The sequence below is a fragment of the Drosophila willistoni genome, chromosome 3R (genome assembly GCF_018902025.1).
Source record: "Drosophila willistoni isolate 14030-0811.24 chromosome 3R, UCI_dwil_1.1, whole genome shotgun sequence".
Taxonomy (NCBI): domain Eukaryota; kingdom Metazoa; phylum Arthropoda; class Insecta; order Diptera; family Drosophilidae; genus Drosophila; species Drosophila willistoni.
Window position 1 is genome coordinate 9986054 of NC_061086.1, and position 19252 is coordinate 10005305.

A 19252-nucleotide genomic window follows, 5' to 3' on the forward strand; every position below is an offset into this window, starting at 1 on the left:
CGGTGCTGGCCCATTGCCATTGCACTCAAATATACGGCGTAGAGAACAAAGTGCCGCACAGCATCTTTTTTATGTATGTACCAAAAGTGCCGCCCCAAAAAGTAGGCAATGATTTTTTTAAAACCAGCCTTTCCTGCTCATTGAGGCCTGAACAAAAGATTGTTCGCTCGCTCCATTATTAAATTAATTACAGAGTTATCCTCCATGTGTGTGAGTGTGTGTGTGTGTGTGTGTTTTTTTACTCGTTTCCTTTTTTTAATCCACCGCAAAGTGCCCTCTGTGTAATTGAACTCTTTTATGTTTAAATGTGCGAAAAGTGCAGCCGCGAAATTGTTTAATACTCATAAAATTAAAAACCAACTGAACAGAATTCAGAGATGACAAATAAAGAAAGCCACACGGTATAAATATTTGTCTGAAATTTAAAAAATTTAAATAATCTATTCTAATTGTTTTGTGTCTTAAATTGACATGGAATCAACATGATTTAAGTCGCATGTAAATAATATCAAAATGTTAACACCTAAGAGATTTTTAAATCTTAAGGAAGTTGTAAGAAGGTTGCAACTTCGTCACTTTTTGTCTGTCATGCCTTGTCTGTGGTGTTTTTTGTTTTTTAATGCGAACATTGTATTAAGTTACTTTACATGGAATTTATTTCGTTAGTCATTGCTCGTACCGTGTCACGTCTTGCACCTTTAAGCATAACTTTTGAGTTGCAACTTTTTGTGGCTCTTTCAAGTCGATTTTTTGCGCTCGTAATTTTTACTGCGGCTGAGCTCAAATGAACTTTTTCCATGGCGGTTTATTGTTCAACCAACTTTTATTGTAAGAGGATGAGTCCAAATGAATGTGAGTGTGAGTGTGAATATGTGCTTGTGTGTGTGTGTGCATTCGCAACAGCACTCCCAAGACTACCGTAACTAATTAGTGCGCAACCTAGTTTACCAGTTCTTAGCGGGTTTATCTCGACTCGCCAGTCAACATTTCATTTATGTGTGAGTTTCGTTTTTTTCCGCGTTTTTTCTCTACTTTTTCCTGGGTTTTCTTTGATTTTTCGTTTCAAGTTAAAGAGAAACCACCAGAGCGGCTTGACTTTTTGCCCTGGGCCGCTGTATTTGCCTTTGTTCGGCCACAGCAAGAACTGCCGCACCAGAGCCGCCCACCCGACCACACCGACACCGCCTAGACAAATATAATTTCATTGCGTTCTGCCTTCTGGGCGGCAGTCGGTTGGCGTTGGAAAGCGTAAACGTTGACGATTAACTGTGCCATGAAAATAAAGCAAAATAAAACGATTAGAACTAAATATAGAAAGATATCGCGCAACATGACGGGCCCTGAAGCTCAAAGCTTGCTTGGCCTCTGGTATCCTCCTTGTTGATTTTGTCTCTCTTTTTCTGTGTGTGTGTGTCACTCTACTTCTCTGACGTTTTCCTTCTCGCTGTTCTTCTCCCTTTCTCTGAGTGTGTGTGTGTGTGTCTTTTAGTCTGGCTGTCTGATTGCCAAGAGTTCCTTATGCGACTATATGGCACATGGGCCAAGACTGTAGCACTTGAGATTGCATGCCACCGCTGCTTTGCGGTCTTGGTTAGTCTTCAGTGTGGTAGTTGTTGTCTCGGGGCTCATGGGTCCTTGTCTCATTGCCCCATCACAGCCGTGCGCTGTGGTCGATGTCGTCTTTGACTTGGCAACAGCTGCAACAAGAAGCAGAAGGGAAAATATGTAAGAAGTGCTTCAAATAAGTCAGAGTTTATTCTACTTGTAAGTACTACAACAATGTGGAACCTGCATTGTGAGAATTCCAAACCAACTTTGCCCAACATTGCAGAATACCTGGAATAACCTAATTACTCGTAGAGATGCGGGCGTTTCTATGACAATAAAATAATTTTATAACAAGTGAATAATGCATTGGCAGTAAGAGCATATAATTTTGGTCTATTCAACAATTTTCATATTTGGCATTAGAATTATGACTCTCATATGCCAAGAGTTTGTCACGCAATCATCTCTTGGTTTTTATCGCATCCGATTGCCCCTTGTAGCAAGATGAAAAGTTTTGCTTGAATTCCCCAGACAAGGGAAGGCAAAAGTATTACGCATACGCCGCGTTATCTTTCAACATGGAATTTTGTTTGCTCTACTGAGAATGGAATGAACAGGGAAGAACCGCCAACAGCAAGCAACCAAGAGATTCATCACCATTATCATCATCAGCATCACCATCCTCCTGCTCATCGTCGTGGTCTTCCTCATGATGATGATGATGACGATGATGAAACAGATTCCGATTCCCATTCAGAGCAAAACTCTGAACACATGTTGCATAATTGCGTTGCGTTGCGTTTTATGTTTTCAGCTGCTTTGGCATTTCACTTGCATTCCGTAGACATGCTTGCATGTTGCTCCATATGTTTCTCCATTTCATTCCCTGCCACCAAAAGGAAACAACATAAAAATAATAAAATTTGTGCATAACAAAGGATATACGAACGAAGAAGAAACTGAGTGTGGGAAGCAGACGCAGAGATACAGAGGGATAGAGAGGTAAATGGCTCGAAACATGTGCCATGAGATGAAAACTGGCAAAGGAAATTAAACAAATGAAATTTTAAATGCTTTTATCATGTAAGAGGGGGGCCAGAAAAATAAAAAATAACAACATAAAAATGGACCACAACAAAAGAAATGCACATGAAGAGTATGAAAACAAATACGTTAGCAAATTAAAAACAAAAACAGGAATGAAAAAGTGTAGATAACAATCTAAGTATTCACAGAGCAAACAACTCTTGAACGGGGAATTGAGAAAGAAATGGGAATTTACTATTAAATGCTTAAGGACTTTAACTTATTTATATTGCAACTGGGGAGAAAGCGGGAGAAAATTTAATTTGGTAAGCACAAAAAAGAAGAATAAAAACTAAAAATTTTCAACAGGAGATTAATTTTTAATTATAAGAAAAGAAACATAAGACAAGTTTAAAGTGAAGAAACTTAATTGCAAGTCTTCTTTTTACTAACCTAAACAATTATTCTAATGCTATAAAGTCAAAGTAGACAGTCTTCAATGTCTTAAAGACTTAATAATGGGCGTATATATATGTAAATGCTTTAATTAGGATTTAAGTGTGTGGAATCCTTTTACTCCCTCTCTCTTTCTCTCTCGACATCAATAAATGGCTTGGTCATATTTCATTTCAATTAAAATTGAAATTTAATTCGTTTTCATTAGTCGACTAACCAAATTAAGCCATTAACTTTGACGCAATCAGCCTGGGAGTCTCTCGAACTACTTAATCAAATGCAAACCTACAATACTCACAAATGTTCCTCTTCACCAAGAGAAGGACCCTTCAGTACGGCATCCGGACTAGTTGGTATTCAAATATGCCTCAATTACTGGATCGTATGCATAGTTTAAAGTAAATTCAACAGCAAAATTCAATTTCAAGGTACTCGTAATTAAGAGAGAGAGAGGAACAGAGTGGGGTGAAGGCAGTCACGTGTGGGTTAAACTGTTTGCAATCAAATGGCAAAGGTAAGTCCTTCAACAACCCCTTCAGCAAACATATACGTTCAGGTCAGAGAACTGCATGCTGGACCAGGTCACCATTCATAAATCCACAAAAACTAAATGGTGAATGCGAATAAAGTCAACGTCATGCATGAAAATTTGGTTTGAAGGGCTCGAAAGGCATTCGGGTTACAGGCCTGCACACATGCATATCTGCGATTGGAGACCACAGACCTAAAACCCCACAACCTAACACATTCACACAGACAAACACACACATCCAATCGGCACACACACTCGAGAGATTTGTTTCAGCGGTTATTTGTATAGAAATTCAATCATAGGCTCGACTGAGCAGCTTTCAATTAAACGCTTATCGCGCGCACTGCATTCGCATTCGCTTTGAGTTTGACTTTGAATAAAATTCCGAGAAACTTAGCCTTTCCTCTGTCCTCTGCCAAGAAGTTGGGGGACCTCCGACATCTGCAACAATTTTGAAAGGGCAGCAATCGACATTCCTTTGCAAAGGCCAACCAGCTAGCTAGCTAGCTGCCAGCCAGTTTGCACATCATTAGACCAAAATGGGCGAGGGTCGAGAATGTGGAATATAATTCTAAAGCCAAGGCGCATCAAAGATTATGAAACTCATTAAAAAAGTTTGGCTAACAAATTTTACAAGTTTGGTGGAATGCTGAACGTTTCTAGGCCGATATGGGGAAAGGGAATGCCGAGCCTGTAAAAAACTTTGCCCCTCGAGCGTCCAAATTGCAATGGAAAACAAGCACAGTCAGAGGCAAAGGGCAAGACAAACAATGCGTAGAGGCCAAAAACATATTCCTGCAGCCGATGGCTAGCGAATTATGCGTATATGTTGGGGGTTTGGGTTACTCTTGCTGGTGGCGATGTTCGTGGTGGTGCTGGTGGTGTGAGAGTGTCAGAGTCGGGATTTGTGAGGGTCGCACACACGCACAGCCCTCCCTTCTGGCATTTTGGACAGTGACTGTATTAGTTGCCACATGCTGTAAAAAAATGCTTTATTAAAATGGTAACCACATGAGCGGGACAACACGGACGAGTCAAATGGAGCGAGAGAAAAGATTCGAACTGTTGATACTTGGCAGAGTTACTCGAAAAATACATATTTGATTAAGGAACTTAAAAAATTAAGCATCAAGTCTTTTGATTAGTTGAAATCATCGAAGAACAAATGTTAAAAATACTTCCAGTATTTTTAGCACCCTTTTGCTGATGATAATTTTTAATTAAGCCAGAAAATTTATTATGTTTTTGGGAATTTAACAAACCAAAATATTTTATGGCAGATAAAAAGCCCAAGACCCCTAAGCTAGTCAGAACTATAGGGTTTTTCTTTCAATTTTTGAAATTAATCTTTAATGCCAATTTCTAACCGATTTCAAAATGTCTCAATGTTACACCAATTAAACACTTTTTAAGATTACAGAATATGGTGAAGGAAAAGTTAATGTTAACCAGATTTTTGACAAATATTATGATAAACACTCAATTTTTTCTAGATACTTTGCTAAAATATAAGTGCTTGAGTTTTTAATGCAAACTAAAAGATCATTTTGCAATAATAAACTAATCTTAAAAATCGTCTTTGAGCCGACAACATTGTAGATCTAAAAACTTCTAATTTAAATGATAAAAATTTGGAAATATATTTGTTGTCCCAGTCAAAGGAAAATCATAAAGAGGCTTTTGGCACAAGTTGCTCCCAGTTGACTGGCATTTCTTTTGAGCCTTTTGTACAGGATTACAGTTGCGCTTATTCGTTTTTTATGGCTAAAGAGTAAAATTTAGTTTCCAGATTAAGTGCTCACGCTTTGTGAGATACATTTTTACTATGCCTGTTGCATAGTTGGCCACATTCGTAGCATGCCCTTTGTTTGCTCGCAACAAAAATAATAATACAAAAAAAAAAGAATCAACAGTAAGACTTGTGTCTGGGTCAGCTCAAAACACATTCATAAATTAGACGTCAAAGCCCCCAAGCTTTGACAGTAAAACAACAAAGCCGCCGTACATACACACACACAAACACACACACCTACACCCAGACACACATGCTCCGGGAAAAAAAGGGTAAAAAAACACTAAAGGATTGCAGCCTGGCTTTGGTAAAACAAGGAAAAAATAAGCAAAAGTTTTACCCGCTCAGCAAAACTTATTAAAGTGAGTTCAGTTCGAAGTAAAACAAATTGCCATGTGGCATAAAACGAGCCAAAAAAAAAAGAAAAAGGCAGAAAAACAACATTTTTGGAAACCTCAGGAAGAAACTTGTCGAAGGAATTGTGGCCATTAGTTGCGAAAATGCAAATGAAACTTTAGTTTTTTAGGGAAAGGGATAAAGGAATTCCATTTCTCAACAAAAGTCAATGAAGTGTTAAATATCCTGTGGCTAGACAAAAGAGGTATACGATATTATCCTTTCATGTCCGTTGCGGGCATTTCATTTGCATTTTCTGCGTGCTTTGTTTGCATAATGCGCCACACATACAGGCACACTGCCACTCTGTGTGTGTGTGTGTGTGTGTATATGAGCACACATATAAACATTAAATAAAATAAACAATGTGAAATGGTTTTTGGAGCCATATAATTAAAGCAACAATGCCAAACAAAACTCGCGGCATAAATCACTGACAGCAACAAACGGTGGCGGCACCACCCCTTTACCCCTTCTCCACACTCACCCCATTTGCCATTTGTATCCCCCCTTAATAGCGATTTGACTTGGGGCAAAGCTACTTCATTCATGGCAAGAATTTCATTCATTTCATTCATACGCACCATTGTACAAAGTCGACACATGTTGGACGCTGGATGCCTCTATGTTTGATGGTTAACGCTTGATGCTTTTTGGCCAAATAACCTAAAGGCAGGCACTTTTATAGCATATGCGTGTCCTTATCCTTCTTTGTCGGTGTCCTGGTGTGTGCGTGTGTGTGGGTTATCTTTTCGCAGTCCAAAAATTCAGATGAAACTCGTAAAAACTGGCCAAAGCAACAGGAAAGAGAGAGGCACAGAAATTCCACTAACAAGCCACACAGAGAAACGCGAAAACTCTTTATTTTCCTTGTTCTTTTTCTAGGCCTTTTCTTGCCATACGTTGAATTTTTATTTTGTTTCGAAATTCTTGCGGCACAACACCAAAAACCGAAAATATTTTCCTATCTTTGGATTCCGTGTTGCGTTTGTTTCGACGCTGCTGACGCGACTCCGCTCGTGCGTTGAATGTTGCCGCATCTTATAGTCCTGCCACCGGCACAATCGGCTATCCTTCGGCTCTCCATTGGTGGCACAGTTCGTTTCGCTTTCCATGCGTTTCGTGCAGGAAATGGTTGTTCAGACCAAAATGCAAAAGAGTTTTCAAGCTGCCAAACTGGCAACTGGCAACTGGCAACAGGCAACCAGAACGAACAACAAGCAAAAGAATGAAAGCAAAAAAATAGATGACTTGGAAATGTAATGAAGCGACTTATATACCAACTAATTTAGTTAAATCTATGGAGATAGTAATTAAATGCTTAACGGAGAATTTGTTTACATTCGAAATCTGTTAATTTACAAATGACAGAGATTTTCAAGCTCAAAACTAATGTAATTTAAAATGTCGGAAAAGCCTTTAAATTGAAATTATAAAACAAGAAATAGGAATGAAAATAAGGCAACTGTAATATGGAAATGGTTTTGTAATTTGGATAGAAATTTTCATTTCCCTATACTGTCTTTAGTATCTGATGAAATTCTGATCTAATGCAATTCATATTTTTCCGGTAATCTATTTCGATAAATATGTAAATTATTTAAATTACAAATTTTCCCCATTTAATGCTTTAACTTATGCATATCTATTTCTGTCTTCAAACACGTTCTCACTTGAATTTCTACTTGTATTCTATTTTCGGTTTCTTTTTGCTATTTTCTACTGCTATTTTTTTGTATTGTCCTTAAATTGCTCTTGGCTAAAATAAGAACTCTCCAACATTTCAATGACAAATTGTTTTGCAATCTTAAAGCCTCTCAGCACAACAAACAAAAGAATACAATGCGAAAGGAAAGAGATTTTTGAAATCTTACCAATCATTCTTATACAATGGTATTATCTGTCAGTTGGAAAAAAAACATTTTTTTGTTCTTTCTTTCATTTTACTTGCAACAGTTTGCTAGGTTTGTCTGGTGTCCTGCTGCTGTTCTTGGCCACATCATAAGGCAAACATTTTAATTTGTCCAGTCAGGCGCAAAAAAATTGACACTCAACTAAGCCGCTAGACAAACGCGTTAACATTTTTCCACCCGTTGAAGATTTCCCCCCAACAAAAGATGACCAAAAATCATCGTCTTTGACACTTTTTCTCGTTTTCATTCCATCGAACGGAAAAGTGTGGAAGTGGGCGGCGATTTGATGATGCCAATCGAGTGTCGAGTATGCCCTGGATCCAATCAAGATGGCGTCATCTGTGGTTGTTGCGTGGGTTGTGGGTGATGTGGGTGATATGGGTGGCAGCTCGAATTGGAGGTGCCATTGGGACGGAACTCGAAAGGACGTCAGTTGGTGTGACAAGCAAGACTTTAGATTTTGCAAGCAGGCAGCAGGAGCAGGCTGGCAGTTAGGCAGTCTGGCAGGCAGTTTGTTATTATTTAAATCAGGAAGTTGAAGAAATTTCCGCTCTGTACGGGCAACAAATTGGCAGCTGACTTCCGTTTCGTGTTGCGATGCCGTTTCCTACCTCCACAACCTACTACTTTGGCGGCAGTTGGAAGAGTCGTCGCCCAAGTCAATTAAATTTTCTCTTTAAGTGATTTCTGTCGCCATAAAAATATCTAAAGCAAAGCTATTGGCATAGGCATAGGCATAGTCACAGGGAGCCAAGTCGCGACGAGTCCTGTCGTAATGAGAAATCGATGTGTTGTAATTTGTTCAAATCCAATTTGTAGTACGATGAGTCCAAGGAGATGGCACCTGCTACCTGGCCACCTGGCCACCACTCCAACAATCGGCATCCCGTTGTTGCTTCTGGACGTGCGCTTTTTAATGAGTTTTTATTGCGCTTCAGGTGTTTTGATTGCTGCGATTTTTAACTTGATTTACGCGAGAATTTAGCCCACTATTGATTTTTCAATTAAGCCAACCAACCGCCCAACCACCCAACCATCCATCCATCCATCTACCGGCTGGTGTGTGTGGGCGAGAGGCTTTGGGAAAGGGGAAATGATGGTAAAGATGGGTAAGAGGAAAGACACTTACACAATGCATTTTGCATGTATTCGCGCATTTGTTTGTAAACTGATGTTGTTCCTTTTTTCACGAGTCGACTCTGAGTGTGTCTTTGCTGGCTCATATCCTGTGTACAAGGATAACAGTGGCGATGGCGTTGGCGATGTATTTTTGTGTGTGTAGTTTGAAAGAAACCAGCTCGGGCTGTAGCGCAATTTATGCGGTAATTGCTTTTTTAAGCGCTTCGCATTTATCTTTTCGACACAAAGTGAAATGAGTTTTTTGCGCCTGCCTGGTATCCTTTGCGTGTCTCTGTCGAATAAAAAGAGTGGCAACAGAAGCAACAACAGCAACAGGATAACAACCGTGGCAGAAGTCGCTCTAACAATGACTACAAAAAGCCAAACTCAACTACTTACAATGGCATTTTTATGACATCTTCTATTTGTTTGTTGCTCCTTGTCTTCCTCTCTCTCTCCCTCTCTCTGGGTTTCAGGCATTTTCATGTTTATGGAAATGCCAAGCGATTTTCCGACATTTTCTTCCAGCTGTCTGATTGTCTGACTCTCTCACTCGCTGCCGTTTGGTCTGATTCTACCCTAATTAATTTTCTTGCATAAAAAGAAAAAACGAAAAAATTATACAATTACTTACGTCTGATAACAAATTATGGAAAATAATGAAAATTTCTTTTCTTGATTTATTTGAGGGAAATACTTATGTATAAGTATGTGTGTGTCGTGTCATAGGCATTATTTGAATTTTATGTGGTCATAAAAATTTACTGAAAAATGGCAACGAAAATGATTATTAATTGCATTGAGAATAATTTAAGTATTATGAGGGGTACTTACCTTTAATATGTACATACCTACATACATATATGTACATATATGTATATTAAATTTCGGTAATTTTTCTTTCTATTAATTTAGTCTTTAAAATAATATTTATATATTGATCATTATGCAGTGATCACAAATATTAACATTGATTTCTGAAATTCAAAAATCATTGAACATTAATTTTTAAAAAACGATTCTTTAAAAAACCATAGCTTAAAAAGTTCAAATTTATCCAAAAAGAAAAAAAACTATATTTTCATAATTTTAAACGAAAATTCTTTCTTGGATTAAAAATTTACAATCGGTTACAAATTTAATAAGCTGTAAATGTTTCACAAACAGTAACAGAACTGAGCGAAAATGCAATGACTCTCAAACCAAACGTTTTCACTCAACCTTCTCCATTTAACTCATAATAAAACAAACAATAACAAAGCCGCTCACCATGTACTATGGGTCAAATCATAAAATTATCAAGCATTTACCATCAATTTTATTTGCATATATCTACGTTGGTAGGATTATGGATAATTTTATGTTTTCTACCAAATAAAAACAAAATATAAACGTTACATTTGCTATATTTACTAAAGACCAACGCCACCTATGAAAATTATGATTATGACCACAAAAATCGTTGTTTTAACCATGGTCAATAGAAATATACTAAAAAATACCAAAACTTGTACTGGCAATAAAAAAATGTAAACAAATTGAGGTAAAGACAAATAATAATAATAAATTGTATGATTTTTTTTTAAATTAAGAAAGTTGCATTATTAGCAATAAATAATTTCTCATTCATGCAAAGAAATTCTTGACCAATTCTAGTTTACTATCGACTTATCGATAACATTGTACAATAAAATTTTGAGCGATAATTTGAGTAGCTGCTCAGTTGCTCTTTGAGCTTGGTTTGAGTCAGTTGTGTTTTCGTGTGTGTGAATATATATTTCTCCAAAGAAAGAAAAAAAAAACACCTAGTTCATTAATAAATTAGTATAAATTAAACAATTGCTCTGGCAGCATATTGTCACTTGATTTCGATTAATTAAACTAAGTAACGAGCTGACTTTTGGGTCAACAAAAGCAAAAACAAAAAGAGTCGGGGATTTTATGATTTAGTTTTTAATGTGTCACGCCCAAACATAAAACCAGAAAAAATAATAACAAAAACAACAACGGTAAAAAACTAAACGATTCGTGCGTGTCAAAAAACAATTGTTTGCATTAAAAGTTGTAATAAAAGTAATAAGAAAGAAGAAAAAAAACTACAAGTAACAATAACAACAAACGAATCTGAGAAGGCCATGGAGGTTAGTAGAGTTGTTTTTTTTTTTGCTGTTTTGTGAATGGCATTCAATTCAAGGCTCAAAAGTATCTTGGAGATTGTTTTTTCATTGCTTTTTATCACTTTTTCCTTGAATGATTTCATTTCATTTCATTTGATTTAGTTCAATTGATGTTTGAGTTTTTCTCCCTCTTCCTCCCCCATCTTCCACCCTTTTCCCCATGAATGAGTGAGTGAGTGCGATTACGTCAGTTTTGTTTGCACTCTCCCATAGTCACCGACTCGCTCTCGCTATCTGCTTCTCTCTCTCTCTCTGGCTGGTACTCTCAATTTTGAGTTCTGGAGTTTGCGCTCTACTCAACCGGCGCGTCATCCAACAATAACAAAAATAAATTTGAATTTCTAAATACCCTGTGGTTGAGGATTACATGGATATATCTAGACGCCAAGAAGCTACGTCATCATTATCAGAAAGGTCATGCGGTCATACATAAATTGTAGTTGCAAAGAATGTTTTTAGCTTTTGTCTAAATTCACTTGGTCTTAACTCATGTCCCTATCCTTTGCCTCTCTCACTCTCTCTGACATTCAACTTCAACCCTATTAATTATTGATTTCGACTATAAATTAAGTCATGTTTATTATATCATCAGGTCGCTTTCTTTTTGTCTTTTGTTTTGCCCATTTTGCATATTTTTATATAACCCAAAAGCCAAACCCCTTGATCTTTATTGCCGCTGGCTTTAACATATTTCCGTTTACATATTTATTTATGTCAATTTTATCGACCCAGAAACAGCTGTTTAAGTATTTTTGCGTTATCAATTAAATTGATATCAGTTGGCCGCATTGCTCACCCTAATGACGTTCATTCTAACCGTTTTACCTGTTAATCTATAAATAACTTTGGTCGATTAAATTTGATCAGACCTCTTTATTTTATTTTTGAGCTTCTTAGCCTTAAGTATATCTTTGTTCAGCAATTAGACCCTCTGCCTGTTGATCATCGGACCACAATAAGCGTCAAAAGCGCAATTTAGCATTGTTGTCTGTGAACTGAGTAATTAATCGCATTTGCTTTAACCACTCGATGTTGGTGATGATGATGATGATGATGATGGCCATCAAAGCAAAGACACGAAAAGTGTTTTTGAATGAAATTGTTGTGTCATGAATCGAACTACCTCAAAACTAAAACAACCAGCAAGCGAATGGAAGAACGACCAACATCAAAATTGGACATTTCCGTCATTTAATTGATGACTCGGAATAGAGATGAAAATTGTCGACAAAAACAAAAATGTCAAACTGTACAGACTAGTTTTTTTGTGTTCTACTTATCTAAATTCCTCGAATAAACTATATAACACTATACAGACATTTATTTGTATAGAATGGGCTTGATGTTGAGCTGAATGATAGGTTTATCTTGTCAGTAGACTGTTATTTGTGATTTTTATAGATTTAATACCATCGACTTAAACACTCGATACTAAAGAGGCTTAATTTTTAGATATTTTGAATACCAAGAACCAAAAAAAAAATGATTAAACTATTAATTTTCAAGAAATTGGTTTTTTTTTCATATTCTCTACAAATATCGAAGGGTCCAATTCATTTGAGATTCTTTGCAAATAATAATAATAGACTGACAAGCTTTCTCTCTCTCCCTGACAAACCCAAAACTAAATCATGTTTTCTATATGATTCATATAATATTAATATCTATCTATGCATAACGATTTCGTTGCTATCCATTTTTCATTTTCTTTTCTATTTATATTTTGTTTCTGTAATTATTATAAATTAATTCATGTGTAAAAATCCTCTTTAATTCACATTTGGCCGACTTTGTGGCCTCGCATACTATACCGTTAGCAAGAGAATTGTGTTAACCGAATCCAGTAAGAGCTGAAACTCGAAGTAAAACTGCCAAATCACCGCCTAATGTAATGTCGACACGATTTAAGCTTTTAAAATTCTGTTTCACTTGCCTTAAACTGTCAGAGAGCTCACCGAATGAAATGAAAAAAGTTGCCAAAAAAAAAAACAAAACAACAAAAAGTTGTTGGCCACTTTAGATTTAGCTGTTAACAACATTTACACAAGAAAAAAGAGGAAGAAAATGAGCACTTGCAATGGATTCTTGTTGATGGCAGGCTTAAGACTTCTTTAGGGAGTTATTGGGGTGAGCTTTGTGGGGCCTAGGGGAGGCGACGGGATGCGGCGGGGAAGGAGGAAGTGCACGGAAGTAAAAGCTGGCAGCTGGTTAGTCCACCGCCTTTTCCCCATATTTATTACTTACTTTTCATAAATTTCCACTCACTCATTTTCATCTCTTTCGGGAGATCTGTGGGGAAACTGTGTTCTGTGTGTGTGCACTGGGATTTCGGTGTCTTATAACACGCTCCGTTAACCGTTTTCTGGCTTGGATGCGTATATTACTTCATCATTTGGCTCAAAACTTTGCATAATTTTCATTTATTACCGCAACCATTTTAACATTTTTTTTTGTTGTCGTTGCTTTTGCTGTTTTTTTTTTATTTTATGTATATCTCCCAGACATCAAAATCTGCCCCAAAAGACAACTCTGCGTTGTTGTTGTTGTTGTTTTGTAGATTTTGTTTTCTTTCCTCTTTCTTTTTTTTTTTTATTTGTTGCCATTTATGATTCCTGGGAAAGACTTGTGGTCCCTGCTGGTTCCGGCGGCCTCGACATGCTCCACTCCAATTTATCTTACAAATTTAATCTTTTCACATAATTTTGCTCTGTGGCTTTCATGTAATTACCTGCCCCATTCCCCCAACCAACCCCTGACCCCCTAGCCATCACCTTCTTTCTCCTTGTTGAGAAAGTATGCAGCTCTCTGCTGTAATCGCCGCGTCCTGTCCTACCATTAATTTATATTGAACAATAGGTATTACATATAAGTACATAAAATTTTTTACTCAATATATTAATTTTATATTCGTCTTTTCTCTTTTTTATTTTCAGGTGAGTTAATGTGTTTCCCACAGAGCAATGAAGAAAAAATACCAATGGTAGAAGAAGTAAAAAGGTTTTACGTTAAATAGTGAAAAATATTATTGATTTAAAGGAATGATTCACAAAATTAAGAACCAGAATTAAAAATAAATACAATTATAGGCGAAGATTCTTTTCAACTAAGACAGACTCCTTACAAAAACTTATTCAATTTTTAAGTTACATTTTTAACTAGACAAGGCTAGGCTTAACTATTAACTCATTTTAACTAACTAAGGTGCATAAAGTTGACTTATTTAGGTGTTGAAAATTGCATGTTTTGGGCAAATTGAATCATGAGAACTGATTTAAGTTGCATGCAACTGTTGCAATTATGTATATGCCTAGCATCAGTTATATACCTATACATATATAAATATGTATGTATATCTATAGGTATGGCCGATTGCACAACATTTGTGGCTTTAACATCAGCTTCTGCGTCTCTTGCCACAGTTTTGCGGTCAAATCTATGTGGGCTGTCATCAGGTGGGACTCGAAATGCATTCTAATTGCCTGCTGCCAGATGCCAAAGACTGTTGGCTCTGAGTTAGTTGTTTAGGTCATTGGCCCCACTCGGCCCACCACTCAAATGTTTAAACTACAATATTCCCGTGCAGTAGTCAGACGTTGGCTGATTGTGAGTGTAAACAAAAACGCATAATTATGGCCTTTTGCGTAAACAACATTCAAGTCAAAGACCCCAACAGCAGACAAAAAAAGAGGCAAGAGAAAAAAAAACTAAAAAACAAAATGCATTTTCAGAAAAAAGAAAATTAACATATTTCTCTTCATTCAATTAATTTTCCTCAAGACAACAATTTGTCTAACGATGAACTTTCACTTGATGTTTAGGCTAGGGCGCTGCTCTGATGGGTGGTGCTGGGTGGTGCTCCAGACCAACTACCTTTCCCACTATTGTTTAAGGCTGTCGCCTCGTTTGGCATTCCTGCTGCCGTCTGTGCGACGTGACCTAAAGGAAAAATGAATGCAAGACTCAAAATTAAACTACATAAATTTGCGTACACTCATGACGTATGTATGAACATGACAGGCGGGGGGAGTAAGTTTGCTGCGGGGTAACATTATTTATTTTTGTTAGCTTATTTGACATTTCATTGATGATGATGGTGTTGCTGGCCAACAAAAAGTAGAGGAAAAATTCCCAGCACGTTTCTCATTTTAAACTAAATCGAGAGCAATGCAAAGAAAATATCTCCAAAGATGTCTCTTCTCAAATTTCACTCTTTTCTTTCCATTTGTCGTTTGGTTTGGCTTTGTGACAGCTGTGCAAATGTTAAATGTTTTCATTTTTTTTCTAACCATTTTATTGTATATATCGAGGAAAGTTAAAGCTGCTCTGCAACTCTCTAATGTGTGAGTATATTTTCCTTTCCTTTTCTTTTCTTTTCTGTTTTGGTCTTTATTTTGTACACTTTTTTGTTTTCGTTTTTCTTTTAATTTGTCATCATTTTCCTAACGCGCTCTCGTTTTGGCCATTTTGCTAGCCAAGATTTGTCGATCTGCAGTGAAGCGGCAAACCAATTGCAACCGGGCCAAAATGCATTGAAACGAAACAAACGAAGTGACGCCTCTCGAATGAACGAACTAAGGAAGGGATTCAATTACTTCAGTCGACTGACTGACCCAACTGAGGATAGGTCTCAGCTTTCCAGCATCTCTCTAGCACATGGAGGCAAAGTTTTTTACGTTCTCTATTCTCTATTTTTTTCTATTCTACTGCTGTCTTTGTCAGTTTATTGCATAAAATATTGCTTTATAAAAAGCATATTGGTGTTCACTGAATATGCAATTGATTGAGTGACAAAGTGCGGTGGAGTGCAATGTTTGCAGAGGGCGGGGCGGTTGCGTTACGGCATTTGGTTTAGAAAATCTCGTTGAGAATTTCTTTACAAGCTTCGTTTTTTTTCTACTTCTTTCTTTCATTCTTCTTCTCCTTTCTCCTATCCAAAGTCTCAAAAGTGCCTTTGCATATTTCAAATTTATGCACTAAATGGATTTCATGTCGGTTTAGTTGCAGAAAGACCGAAGTTTTATCTAGCAAAATGTGTGTAGATTGAGTGCATAACATAAATTTTGTTCTTGTCCAGGCCACAAAAAAAATGAAGTAAGTAAGTCGTCTCGCCGACTTAGGTATACCATACACCAGTAAAGCAAATATTTCAACTTTATTAAACAAATGCATTTTCACATGCTTCTTACAAGCATATCTTAGTATCTCGCTCACTCAATCATACGAGCACCCTAGCGCCCCCACCAGCCAACGGCCAACTCCGGCCTTATGGAAAAACGTTTATATGCATAACTCGACTGTTTTTTGTCCGATTTTGATCAAGCTTGGTATTTTGCTAGATATTAGTATTAAATTTAAGTGGAGATAATCAAGTTTTTCAAATTACGGGGGCGGAAAAGGGCGTGGCAAAATTTTTACACATACAAAATGTGTGCATTTCCTAGGCGAATATACATACCAAATATGGTGTCTCTAGCTGGAATAGTTTTTGAGATAAACGCTTTTATTAAACTGCGGGGGCGGAAAGGGGCGTGGCAAAAATTTGAAATAAACTTGATCACTCTACATACTACACGAGTCTACATACAAAATTTGGTGGCTCTAGCTCTTATAGTCTCCGAGATCTAGGTGTTCATACGGACAGACGGACAGACGGACAGACGGACAGACGGACGGACGGACAGACGGACAGACGGACGGACAGACGGACATGGCTAGATCGACTCGGTTGTTGATCCTGATCAAGAATATATATACTTTGTGGGGTCGGAGGTGCTTCCTTCTGCCTGTTACATACATTTTGGCGACTTTAATATACCATTTCACCCTATGGGTGTATGGTATAAAAAGAAAGGTTAACAAAAGGAGAGAAAATAGAGTTGAATTTATTGCACAACTAAGTAAATATCTAATACAATTTAATAGATTTAAATGAAATTGTCTTCTTTACTTCTTTTAAACTCTTTTATCGAAATGTTTTTAAAAGAAAGAAGAATCAACGTACATTTCTTAACTAATTAACATTTTATTTGACGGATTTCCGCATAAGCTATGAAAAGTCTTTGAAAAAGAGAAGAAGCATTTATGATTTATAATTTTTCTCTAATTATTTGGCTCATCTTTTCACCTTCAATGCAATTTTCCTGATTGCCGCCTGTCGTCTTGCTTCTGGTTGTCGGCTAATTGTGAGATCTTTCAAATCTCATTCCGACCATAAAAGTAAACTTGACCAAAACCCACACCGAGGCAGACACAGAGACATAATTCATATACAGAGTTGTTGTTGTCATTGTTGTTGTTGCTTTTTCGAAATTTCCTGCCGTGATTTCCTTAAGTGTTACAATTTCCTGGTAACCGGTAGTAGCATCTGCCACAGCGACATGAGTCTCAGTTCCTACTTTGGGTCGCGCACATTTCCACTCATTAGTCATTAGGAGAAGGCGAGAGTTGAAATCTCAATTTTTGTTTTTCTACCTGTGACGACGTGCCTGTCCAACTTTTCATGACCAGGTGTAAGTGTGTGTGTGTTGTGGGGTATATCTGTGATTTTCCACCAGTTATTCCGCTTCGGTGTGCAACATGAAATTTTTTTCGCAAAATACGTGACCGCTGCTGCGATTGCTACTAACAACAACTAGCTAAGACGTCAGAAAAATTGTTTTGCCGCTTAATTAAATCGCCTAAGCACCTTGACCGATTTACTACAAGCTACAAGCGACTGGTTGGTCACTAAACCACAATCTGCTATCCCATGGTCCGCCCATATATATCATGAGATACTTATATTTTGTGCAAATCACCCGAAACACTTGTTTTTTGGGTCAACAAACAGACGGCAGCAACAGCATGACACCAGAATGTCTGGTTTTTTGGTTATTTCATTTGGTTTTTTCTTCTATCTAAATGGAATCTATCGATGTTGTCGTCGTCTGCTCCCGTTCTAAATGCTCTCTATGTACACATGGTGGTGGAAAGCCAAACCGTTGCAATTAATGAGCCCAACCACACATATTCCCACATATTCCCTTGCCTCTCCACCAACCAACTAAAGTTTTATGATCATCGCACAACATTTCTGGCGCAAATTGGTACAACTTAGCGGTTTCAAAGTGTTGACAACACTTGACTCGTATCTGGTGGATACATTTCGTACATTTCGGTTTCTGTGGCCCCCTTGTTTACTTACGGTGCATTTGCATGGTGGGCTGATTCTGAAGTCCGTTTTATGGCGAAACTAGTTGTAGTTCATTAAACGATCCAAGTGTGATAGCCTTTTTGGCAAAGTTTGCTGTTCGCTGGAATACTAAATGAACATATTTTATATGTATTTGTAATAAAACTTTGAATAGGCAAATATAGAATAGTTTTTTTAACTGTCATGAATAAACTGATCAGTTTTAAATATTATTTCATACTCCCGTTTAGTGCTTTGTGCTCTAAAATAATGGTACTTTATGCCTAATAACATTGCCTATAAACCTAAAGCACAAACGGCTCGAAATGCATGAAAAATTCTCAATTTTCATTATTTCTTTTTAACTCCTTAATTCAAAATTCTTAAATAATATATTAAGTATTATTCAAGTTGTAATCGCCAAGTATTTCCAGCATAGATAATAACTGTGTTGGAAGAAGAACATTCAATGTTGTTCTTATTCCCATTAATTATCATTTTCCTTCGTTTTTCCTTTCCCAAGTCCATATCTATTATACATTGGATTTAGTAAATTTTTGTATCCCTTTTAGTAAAGAGTATTTAAATGTTTTGTTTGACTTTCTTGCACTTTTGCCTACATTGTTGGCCATGTTATTATTATTTCGCATTCTACCTCATGTTGGTTTTCAATTTATTTGCACATCTCTCAAAGACTGTTTCTCTCTGGAGTGCCATGAACTCAATTATTTTTGCAATTACTTTTTACGATCTTACGGTTTTGTGTGTGGTTTGGCTTGGTTTCAGTTTTCTGTTTTGTTTTGCTGAATGCTTTTTAACTTCAATTATGTTTTTAACTTGAAGCTAGAATCATAGGCATGCGACTTGGCCTTGTTATTAGGTCTTGGCCTGGCTTCGATTGGATTGTACAATGCAAATGTCAATAGTTAGATGTTGACATAATCTTTTCCGGTCCCTCCTGTTGCCGCTGCTGTTGCTTTTGCTTTTGCTCAGTGTTCTACTGTTTAAAGTGGGTCAATTGTTAGCATTTAGCTGTATCTTTAAGGCATCTGCCAACTCGATTTGGCATTTCAGTTGTTTGCCATTTGTGGGTTTTATTTATATTTATATACCTACATATGA

At 37.0% G+C, this 19252-nt stretch overlaps 2 protein-coding genes and 1 long non-coding RNA gene across 12 annotated transcripts in view; 1 reads left to right on the top strand and 2 right to left on the bottom strand.

Annotated features, from left to right (window-relative positions):
* LOC6651395 (tropomodulin) overlaps positions 1–19252 on the top strand; it is a 52363-nt gene that overhangs the window by 23828 nt on the left and 9283 nt on the right. Inside the window, exon 1 of one of the 9 annotated variants that reach the window (XM_015176653.3) lies at positions 10518–10923. The exons of the other annotated variants lie outside the window; for them this stretch is intronic. Coding sequence (XP_015032139.1) covers positions 10918–10923 — 6 coding nt within the window. The 5' untranslated portion in view covers positions 10518–10917. Of the gene's footprint in view, positions 1–10517; positions 10924–19252 lie in introns of those variants that run through there. 9 annotated transcript variants of the gene reach the window in all.
* LOC26529607 lies at positions 903–9016 on the bottom strand. Of its 2 annotated transcripts, none has more exons than XM_015176656.3 (2): positions 6335–6933; positions 903–1697 (listed from the first exon to the last, which is right to left on the bottom strand). In XM_015176656.3, exon 2 carries the CDS (start codon positions 1330–1332, stop codon positions 1186–1188), a length of 147 nt encoding a protein of 48 aa, XP_015032142.1. In that variant the 5' UTR covers positions 1333–1697; positions 6335–6933; the 3' UTR covers positions 903–1185. The 2 variants fall into 2 exon arrangements, with proteins under 2 accessions (XP_015032142.1, XP_023036574.1); XM_023180806.2 differs by lacking the exon at positions 6335–6933 and adding an exon at positions 8793–9016 and having other exon boundaries at positions 1350–1697.
* LOC124460429 lies at positions 9047–18312 on the bottom strand. The gene is made up of 3 exons (XR_006954332.1): positions 18143–18312; positions 9182–9373; positions 9047–9074 (listed from the first exon to the last, which is right to left on the bottom strand). It is a non-coding gene; the product is annotated as an uncharacterized LOC124460429 (long non-coding RNA).

Coding starts and splice junctions, on each gene's coding strand:
- LOC26529607 (XM_023180806.2), bottom strand. CDS start 8,886: ATGAGCCAGCAAAGACACACTCAGAGTCGACTCGTGAAAAAAGGAACA. Junction 1,698..8,792: donor ATACATGCAAAATGCATTGT/GTAAGTGTCTTT, acceptor TTCTTGTTGCAG/CTGTTGCCAAGTCAAAGACG.